This window comes from Mus pahari, chromosome 3 (assembly GCF_900095145.1).
Source record: "Mus pahari chromosome 3, PAHARI_EIJ_v1.1, whole genome shotgun sequence".
NCBI lineage: Eukaryota > Metazoa > Chordata > Mammalia > Rodentia > Muridae > Mus > Mus pahari.
The window spans coordinates 103,900,400-103,910,865 of record NC_034592.1 but is presented as its reverse complement, the minus strand read 5'-3'; the positions used below and the strand labels follow the sequence as shown (position 1 = coordinate 103,910,865).

General features: G+C 47.9%; 1 protein-coding gene across 7 annotated transcripts in view; it reads right to left on the bottom strand.

The window, feature by feature from the left end:
• Nucleotides 1-10,466, bottom strand: part of Capn3 (calpain 3) — a 41,325-nt gene that overhangs the window by 12,696 nt on the left and 18,163 nt on the right. For 4 of the 7 annotated variants that reach the window (XM_021193213.2, XM_021193214.2, XM_021193215.2 and 1 more), the window contains exons 4-10: nt 8,207-8,340; nt 7,536-7,704; nt 6,210-6,353; nt 4,617-4,700; nt 2,992-3,077; nt 2,161-2,238; nt 1,216-1,376 (exon numbers count right to left, since the gene is read on the bottom strand). In XM_021193213.2, coding sequence (XP_021048872.1) covers nt 1,216-1,376; nt 2,161-2,238; nt 2,992-3,077; nt 4,617-4,700; nt 6,210-6,353; nt 7,536-7,704; nt 8,207-8,340 — 856 coding nt within the window. The remainder of the gene's footprint in view (nt 1-1,215; nt 1,377-2,160; nt 2,239-2,991; nt 3,078-4,616; nt 4,701-6,209; nt 6,354-7,535; nt 7,705-8,206; nt 8,341-10,466) is intronic. The other 3 variants (XM_021193218.2, XM_021193219.1, XM_021193217.2) reach the window with 1 other exon arrangement.

Below are 10,466 nucleotides of genomic sequence, written 5' to 3'. Positions count from 1 at the left end.
TTTTCTTTTTTCCAGAGACAGATTTTCTCTGTGTAGTCCTGGCTGTCCTAAACTCTCTCTGAAGATCAGGCGGGCTTCAAATAGAGATCTGCCTGTCTCTGCCTTCCATGTGCTGGGGTTAAAGGAGTGACCACCATAGTCTGGTGTGACCTCTACTTTCTAACTGACCTCTACATTCCAATGACACCTGAGCTACATGTCTAGGCTCAGTTTCCTGTCTGGCTTCCCATTCTCTACCACCCTTTTCTTCTCATCTATTTACTCGTTTTTTTCATCATAAAATACTGAGTTTTGTGTGTATATGGTATGTGTGTTTGTGTATATTGTGCGTGTGTATTTGTGTGTGTGAAAGCAAATGCACGCATGGCATGGCATGGCATGTGCGTGGAGGTCAAAGGGCCATGTTGACCATCAGCCCTCTCCCTCCACCTTGCTTGGTAGTCTCTGTTGTCTGCTGATGTGTATGCTGGGCTAACTGAGCTTTTCCTGTCTCCATCTCCCATCACAAGGGTCACAGACACACACTTTTTGTGGGGGTTTGAGGATCAAGACTCAATTTATCAGGAAAGTTCTTTATAGGCCAAACCACCTCTCTGTCATCTTCATTGAGTTTTTATCATATAACCAAGTCTACTCTAAAATGTAGATGACTTCAGCTCTCTACTACAAATCTTTACCATGGTAGTCAATATGTACCTCAAACTTTTCATGTCATAAACTAAACTCCTCTTACTGTAACTCCACAACCAACCACATAAAAACAGCATGCCAACTTTGGTTCTGTGTAATTTATATTACAATATTGGCTCACCTGCCCAGGTCATTGTACTGGGACCCTTGGTATCATTCATTATCCCTTCCCTAAATCTGAATTCTTCCCACTGCCCTATCTCTGAGGCCACTGCCTTGGACATGCATTCAGCATCTCTGCCGTGGACTAATGCAGTGGCAGCCAGGTCCTCAAATACACCCCCAACAGGATTGGCATGGCCTTCCGACAGTTTCCTGCTTCGGTATTTGCTGCCAGCAAGGGTAGCAGGGAGTTGCTACATGCTCCCTGTCAGAGGTCCCTCCGCATGTTTCCTTCCTTAACTGAGGAGGCTTTAATAAGACAGTGCATCCTGCATTTAGGACAGGCTCGATAAGTGATAGTTAATATTATTCTGCCTGGAATGAGTTCTGCCTAGACCTTCCCCCATCCAGAGGCTCTCCCACCTGGGAAGTTTCGGCAGCCTCCAGCAGAACAGCCCCTCACCCAGCGGCCCTCGTTTACAGACACTGTCCAGGTCTGAAGCTTATCGGACTCCAGGGCATCAGCTGTGAGGTTGCAGATCTCCAGCTTCGTGAAATGGTAGACAAAGTCATCATATGACATCCTGAGAGGTTGAGAGAGGAGACACTCATGCAGGCCGAGGAAGGGAAGATTCAAGGGCAAATACAGCTCGGTAAAGTCCCCCAGCAGACCCTGATGTCACTTGGCTTGTTCAATTGCTTTTGAGAGACAGGATTTCATCCTGTGGTCTTGGTTGGCCTTGATCTTTTGACCCTCCTGCCTCTGTCTCCCAAATGATGGACTTACAGGTGTGTGCCTGGCACTGTCACTTCTGACATATCTACCCCAAACTATCACCATGTCTTATGGTCATGCCTCCTCATTTGTCTTCGAAAAGAGAGTGCTGGAAACCAGTTCTCCAAAAAGGTTACTCACTGTATGTTTCACTATTGCCAGGCACATTTTAGGCATGGGGAAAAGAGATGTCACTTGAGAAAAGATAGTTTTGAGGCTAGTGACATCATAGTTATCACAGTCCTGAGGGAACCAAAGGCGTCATAGGAGACACTATTGTCAGCTGAGACTCAGAAGGCTGACATGACCAGAATAAGGCTGGCACTGGATACCAGGTAAGAAAAACCCCTTGGTTCAGAAGAGAGCCACATAGGGGCCAGTGCACAAGGGTAGCTTCTGGAACAAGAGCTGTCATGGGAGGGCCTGGGTCTGAGCTCAGCCACTGCCATGACTGGCACTCTCTTTTCAGAACCTACCTTTGCTGGGCCTTGAGCACCCATAGGAAAACAGGTTCCAGGTATGTCAAAGATGCAACCTGGTGGCTTCTGATTGGGTACTGGGATCTCACCTCCCTGCCTGGGTCATGAACTTACCAGAACTCTCCATCCTCGGTAACCTGGTGCTGTAGACGGGCCTTCTCATCTTTGTCCACAAAGCTCCAATCTTTCCAACTGGTAGGAAAATTGGGGAATTAAGAAAGTACTAAGGCCAGTCCCCTGGAGTGGGTTCACAAGGGCTTGACTGTCTCTGGCTGAATCTTCTAGCCTCCTCATTAAGAGCTGGAATCTGCATCAGACAGCTGTATATCCTTAGACATGTCACTTGACCTGTCAGCTTTGACTTCCTCAGCTGCAGAAGGGAACCGACTACATCATCTGTCTAGGAGCTATGAGGACTTCATGAAATAACTCGTCGAAACTGTTAGCTTGCTGCCCACAGAGTTGTAAGAAAAGAGCATGCAACAGGAAAACAGCCTCTCTCTCTCTCTCTCTCTCTCTCTCTCTCTCTCTCTCTCTCTCTCTCTCTCTCTTTCTCCAAAGGAGAGGCTCTTTCAGTCTCAGTTAAGCACTTTCCCCAGCTGTCACCTTTACCCCTCATAAGAGTCACCTGGACACTATAGGTACAGCTTCCTTTCTGTAGGTGAGGTAAAGGGGATGGACACTAAGAAGGGAATTGTCTGTTTAGTCCAGAACCCTGATGGAGGCTTCTAGAACCTTTCCCCTCAAGAATATAAGCACCATCATGTTCACTGAGTCCCTGGCTCCCCTGCCTTCACCTCCTGCCCTTTTGCAGAGCCCACACCAGTGTCCTTCTCTGCAGGTCACTGGTTTGAGGGTGATCTTCCACCAGTATCAATAGTACTCTCATGGTTTGGTACCCACCCCAGTGTGGCCCCAAGTTCTGTTGCCGGTGGTCTGCCTCACCCGTCACTCCAAGAGCCATTCCACTCCACCTGGCCCCAGGGGTTCCGCAGCCGCACCAACTTCACCTTCTCACCTTTGAACAGGGCCTGAGGCAAAGAGACACAACTTGGAAGCTCAAGCAAGTTTGGAAAGATGGGGCATCTGACTTGGTATGAGGGCTGGGTAGAAGTTGTGAGAATCCAGTATAAAGGCTGCCTGCCTGGCCCTGGCCAAGTGGACAAACCAGAAGCTTGCTGACAGGGTGGAGCGCCTGGCCATTGTATGTACTGGTGGAGGGGGATAAACATTTATGATGAGGCTTTTTCTTATTTAGTATTTCTGTCAGTCTTTGTTCTTTTAACTTATGTGGATGTATGTCTGCTCATGTGAGTTTATGTGCCCCATATGCCTGCAAGTGCCCGAGCAGGCAGGCCAGAGGTTCTCAGAGCTCCTGGAACTAGAGTTACAGGTGGTCATAAGCAACCCGATGGTGCCGGGACCCAAACCCAGGTCCTCTGGAAGAACAATAAATGCTCTTAACTGCAGAGCCACCTCTCCTGCCCTTATTTTTATTCAGTGTGTGTGTGTGTGTGTGTGTGTGTGTGTGTGTGCACATATGTGTGTATGTGTGTGATATGAGGGTGGGTGTGCATGTGTCTCAATGCACATGTGCACAATAGAGGACAACTTTCTGGAGTCAGTCCTCTCCTTCTACTCTGGGTCCCAGGTTTGAACTTGAGTCTTCAGACTTGGGCAGTAAGTGCTTTACTGAGGCCCTTCACTACTCCTCTCTGTGGGTGATTTAGAACAGGCCCCTGATAGATAAACGACAGGCAGATGCCTCCCCTCAATAGACCAGTTAGAAAAAGATGCCCCATTCTCCAGTCATGTGCAGTGGGGGATACCGACACAGCCTCTCTTAGACCATTTTTTTTTTTTTCAGGACATAACCTGTCCAACTGCATGCTAGAGCCTCACAATGACCCTGCTTGGGAAATGACCCAGGACACTTCAGAAACCCCACAGGACACAAGATGAACATGAGTGGACAGGAAACAAGGCAGTACACAAGCTCAACTTTGTAGGCCAAAAGCTGTGTTTCTAGTCGTTCCTTGGAAACAACTAGAAAAATCCCAGTCTTCGGTGTTAAAAGCAAAGGAAAGGGCCAGGGAACCACTCAGCTGATAAAATACCTGCTGGTCAAGAATAGAGACCCAAGTTTGGATCCCTAGCACCCACGTAAAAAAGATGCCACAGCAAAGTATATCTGTAACCCCAGCACAGGGAGAGCGGATCCCTGGAGCTCATTGACAAACCAATCTAACCAATTGGTAAGGTCCAGGCTCAGTGAGAGGCACCGTCTCAAAATCAGATGAACCACTGAGGAACACCCAATATGGACCCCTTGCCTCCACAGGCACACATACATAAGTGTGTACATTCACTACACACACAGCTGAACCCAGAAGATCAGCAGCCAGGTCTACCTTGTGTCAGTCCCATAGGTCCCTTCTGCCCTCAGGGACCCAGCTTGGACCTGACTGGGCAAGTTCTCTGGGTGGTGAGAGAGGCACAGAAAGTTAAGTCCTGACTTTAGCGGGTCAACTCAGGGGTTTCCAGGTCCCACCAAACTCCAGCGGACTCACCTCCTCCAGCCCAGTGACCGAATAGGCATGCCCTTTCACCAGCCCACAGGCCATTCTTGTTTCATACTGCACCGGAACAATTGTCTGTAGAGAAATAACTCCTGTCAGGAGTTGGGGTGGGAGAGCAGTTCTGCTGATTGGGTTCATACTGGTCCTTTTCTGAGTTAACTCAGACTGAGGATGACTCTCTTCCTCGATCCTATGCCTTATGGCCAGGATCAGACACTTGCTGGCTTTTCAAGAGCAACAGGAAGATGCTGCCCTTGTCCTCCTAGCTGATCTCGCTGCCCTGATGGCCAGAGATCAAGGTGAGTCCTGGAATAGGAGGTAAGTAAAAGAATTTCCCCTCCCTTACAGACTCCCTCAGCAGAGGAGACGGGGACATCTGGGGTCTGTGCCTTCTTCTGAGCCCATCTAGAGTTGACTATTCGTCACCTTGTCTCCCTCACACTTACTAGAACAAGGAAGTCAAGACAACCCTGTCCCTAATGCTGGCAATACGGGGCGGTTCCCTGCTGTGACAGGACTATGCCTGAATGCAGGGACAGCTGTCCCAGGGGCAGAGATGCTCAAGTTCTAGTTCTTGAAGGTTCTTTGGCACAAGGGTAGTTAGATCACCAAGGCCCTCTGTGCTCTCGACAGGCATCCCAGCATCAGCTGACCCAGTAACAACAGCTTTGGGGGAGCTTCTGAGTCTGGAGCTTTTTTCATCTTAGTGTCTTAGATTTCATTCACCTGACTCAGATCAGGCCAGGGCACTCACTGATGTGCTCAGCTATAGCTCAGAGGCCGCCTGAGATGGCTTCTGGCACCACACGGCCTATCATTTGACCAGCAGTTTTCCTCTTGAGACTCTCCTATGGAAACCATTATGGATGTATACAAAACTGTCTTTATGCTTATTACAGCACTTTTGAAAAACAGACCTTAAAAAAAACCCTCTAACTCTTCAATAGTAACAGAGTGTTAATAAGTAAATTATAGTATATTTGCACATTAGAATATTATACAGCTACTAAAATGATATAAAAAGAATACTTAGTTGCATTTAAAAAATATGAACCTTGCCGGGCGTGGTGGCGCACGCCTTTAATTCCAGCACTTGGGAGGCAGAGGCAGGTGGATTTCTGAGTTCGAGGCAAGCCTGGTCTACAGAGTGAGTTCCAGGACAGCCTGGGTTACACAGAGAAACCCTGTCTTGGGGGAAAAAAAACTCAACAAGAACAAAAAGCAGGCTGCAAAGATGTAACATATACTAAGATACAATTTTAAAACAAAAATATAGTTGAAGCTTGTGCCCAGAAGGACTGTATACCAATCACTGGGCAGTTATCTTTAGATGGGGAAATATAGGCTAACTTTTCCTCTGTGCTTTTCTGTCTGGCTCAGTCCTTCAGGAAGCACATGTGCTGTCCAAGCAGGAGGACACAAACACTATAGCACTAAGGAACTATAGTTCCTTAGAGGGGAGCTACCAAAAGGGAGGGTGTCTGTTCTGTTCACTGTGCACTGACTTCAGAAGGATGGGCCATGCAGATCTGGGGACTGGGGGTGGTGGTGCTAGTCAGTCTCGACATTTGGAGATGTACACACCCGTGACGGTCTGTCATCTGAGCCCCTGGGGTCCAGGTCTGAGTCTCTGAGCAGCGAGTTATCCATATTTCTCACCATCCGGGCAATCAACTCCCCCATGTTCAGACCAGAAGGAGAGGTTCCGTAAGTCATGTTCGTGCCATCCTGAGGCCCGATGGGAAGGAAAGTAGAGAACCCAGGAAAGAGAAAGACAGCAAACAAGGGAGGGCAGGAAGGGAAGGGGACGGAAATGGGGTGCAACATGCAAAACAAAAGAGGGGAGAGACATCAACAGGGTGTAAACGCAGAAAAGATGCAAGACAGTGATAGGACAGGAGAGTTCTCCCATGTGGTGACAATCAAGCCTTCCTACCCACTGGGAGTGCTGGGAGAGAAAGAGGCAGGAGGTGGCTTGCCCCGCCCCAGACTACTATTCCCAAAGCAGCTCTTGAGAAAACCAGGCCATGGTGGGTCCTCTCCTTGTTCCTGTCTCAGTTCATATGAGCTTGGTACCCTGAGAGAGCGTCAGAGAGATCATCCAGACAGCAGCACAGAGCCCAAGGATTGAGGTGATGTCAAAACTCAGTGACTGTGGAGCTTTCTAAGGGCAAAGATCCACAGCCAGCCAGGTGGTTGTTGGCTTGTGGGCCACGCTTGTGCTGAGCAGTCTGGACAAGAGAGGGCTGTCAGTGGGGCCTCTGGTCTATTGCTACCTGAATTCTAGGGTTTGGAATGTCATCGCTCAGTCTTTTTCTTAGGAAGCACCCCACCCTCAGGGACACATTCCCACGGAAAAACTGTCAATTTTAAAGTTAACCATCATCCATGTTTGTTGTTTTTAAAAGCAGGACCTCATTATGCAAATCAGGTTGGATTCAACTTTTAAATTGCTGGAATTACTGATAATTTCTTTAAAACAAACAAACAAACAAACAACATTTCCAGGCAGTGGTGGTGCATGCCTTTAATCCCAGCACTTGGGAGGCAGAGGCAGGCATATTTCTGAGTTCGAGGTCAGCCTGGTCTACAGAGTGAGCTCCAGAATGGCTAGGGATACACAAAGAAACCCTGTTTCGAAAAACCAAAAAAAAAAAAAAAAATTTTTTTTTATTTAGTGTGGGGAGGAAGTGCATGCAGAAGTTAGACAACACATTTCAGGAGTCCATTGTCTTTCTACCATGTGGATTCCAGAGATCAAACTTAGATCCTCAGGTTTAGTAGCAAGTGTCTTTACCTGTGAGCCATCTCACTGATGTGGCTCTTGCTTTTAAAGCATCCACCCCATCTCAGGAGGAAGCTGTGTGTTGTTGTTAGCTGAGTGAGGGGCCTCCCTGGAATCACACTTACGTCAATGGAGCAGCCCATGAGGGAGCCTCTCTCGATAGCTTTCCTCATGATCTTGTACATGTCACTTGGAGCATCCTTGATCTCAAAAAACTCTGTCACCCCTCCTGTGAAGTCCTCCATGGCTTCTGTGGTGTTCCCACCTTTCAGAGCTTCATAGGAGCCATGGAGCCTTGGAGAGAGGACAAAAGCCAGTCTGGAGTCTAGGGGTCCCATGAAGTATGACAAGCTGAGTAAACCCAAGGCCAGAAGCATTGTCATGACTGTACCCATTTCCCACAGCCCTCTTCCACTATCTGCTAAATCTAGCAGTGGAGGTGGAGGCCTAAGGAAAGAGACAACCTGGCCTATGAACAGGCTACATGGTTTTAAGCAAGTAAGATCCTAGGAGCTGAACTCTAGAGAAGCAATGAGCTGATGAAGACTTGAAACACCACGAGGAAGGCAGGATCAAAGAACTGGCTGCAGGAAGCTGAAGACTTACTGCACACATCTTTATACCTTTTTGCTTTTATGTTTTTCAGATAGGGCTCCTACTGCCCAGACCTGGTCTCGAGCTGACTCGGGCTCTTGCCTGGACTTCCATAGTCCACATGAGCATGTGAAGGAGACTTTGTCTGAATCTTGAAATCCATCCCCCCGTAGCCTGTTTCCCATCCTACATGTTGCCTTACTTGGCATAAGCCTTCTCCAGAAGGGCACTCCAGAACTCATTGCGGTGGTTGGATTTGGTGAAAACCAGCTGATTGTTGTATGTTGGCAGACAGTCATCAATGACCACATCTACCCAGTCTCCATAGCGCCAGAACTGCACGAAGAAAGAAGCTTGGTCACCGCTGTGGACTGCCTTACCTGATCCTACATCCGAGAGGACTCTGAGCCAAGACCCTACCATTTCCTGGGCTTTGCATCCTGAAGCTTGTCCGTTCTAGTCTGGCGTTTGAATGGGTAAATCTATCTCTAACTAGGCCACGAACTTTTGCAGAACAGGAAACTGCATACCCCTTAGTGTCTGCCAAAAGCCCAGCCCAGTTCTGGATATAGTAAGTCCTCTGAATATATTAGGGCTTGAGACTTTTCTTCTTCGCCCATAGGTCTGGAACATTTGTGTATCCCAAGTGATTCCAGTGCATGCCCAGGAGTGAGAACTCATAATTAAGGAAAGCTGTAGGGCTAACTAAAGTATTTCTCTTTATCCCATTTTCTTCTTTCCTCCCCTCCCCTCCTTCCTTCCCTTCTATTGTGCTTGAGACACACAGGTCAGCAGTCAGAATGCCTTCCTCCCTCCCTTCCCATGGCACAGCATCAAGTATGAGAAGTCAGGGGGCACAGATAAACAACTTGTTTTTACTAGATACCCAGGCTCGCCTCGAACTTATCATGCATGATCTTCCTGTCCCCGCCCCCGGAGTGTTGGCATTATAGGTCTGTGCCGCCACGCCCAACTGATTTATTTATTTCTTGATGACTAAAATGGAAAAGGGGAGTGCACTGGCTATGCTGAGGTACCATAGGAGTGGGATGTCAGCTGATCAATTTGAGTCATTCTGGACACTAGTCTTCAGGGCCAGAGGCACACTGCTCAGAACCACAGAAAGTTCCAGAGCCCCACATGCGGGTCTCAGATCTGTTCTGGTTCAGCCCAGAATTTGTCTCTGCATCTAGAGGATCAGTGCCCAGAAAAATTCTAATGGATAAATTAATTCTAGAACCAACAAATTTCAGGACTGGGTCAAACTAACCACCAAATGCCAAGAAGACTAAAATTTTCTGGCAAGACCTAGAAAGGTAAGTGATAGTAGTAGGAAGGTAAATAGACTCCTCTGTCAAGGGTACAGGGTCATGAGCCAGGGATCACAGAAGAAAAAAAAATCCAACACTTTTAGGCTGAGCATCTTAAGAACCTGTTTGAGGGGGCTTCAGGCAATACCATAGCAGCCAGCCAGCTGGAGGACAAAAATAGGAACCCAAGCCAGCAGTCAGGATGCCTTTCTCTCTCCCTTTCTGGGGCACAGTGGAAAGGATGTAAGTTGGAGGGCACAGATAAACACATGCTTCTTTACAAGCTTGTAGCTGTAAGTGGGTCAATGCCCACAGGTAGGTGTGTGGAACCTTTCCTGAGCCAGCTGGGAAGTCAAGGCCAGGAGACCAGGGGTGGGCCGACTGTGGCTGGGTGGTGCTATACTTGTCTGAAAATATCTCTTGACTCAGAAGAGACTGAACGTTTCCGGGACCTTGCAGCCAAGTTAATAATGTGCCTTGAGATCACTCAGGACGATGTACTTAGATGCTGGCCTCTCTGCACTCAGCCTGTGGAAGCTTGATGGGCCTTTCGGAGAACAGTGCAGCCGACCTCACTATGCTTCCGATTTCCCATGTAATCAGCCTCTACAACCTAAGCTAAACACACAGCTTTAATCTCAAGTTGTGTACTCTGCCGTGACCGTCACCTAAGACTGTAAACCATAAGCAACAACTACCCCATGTTGGAAGTCACGTGTGGATGTAAGTTGATAATATGTCTGTGGGTCTGTGCTTTTGAGTGATGTTCTGGGTGACGTGGGGTCAGTTAAGTGATTTCTTTCCTTGTAAAAGTCTGTTCAAGATGTCTGCAAAGAATTCCTATGCTGTTCAGTGAATATAAACCAAAGCAGGCACAGATTCAGACAGACAGACAGACAGATGCACACACGCACACGCACACACACACACACACAACTAGGCAATAGACATATGACACAGGCACAGATGAGAACACAGACATGACAGCAAACACATTCATACATTAGATACTGTACATAGGCAACAAGGACGGACGGGTCTCACACACACACAGACACACACACACACACACAGACACACAGACACACACAGACACACAGACACACACACAGACACACACACACACACACACCAAACAGACTACAGACAAGA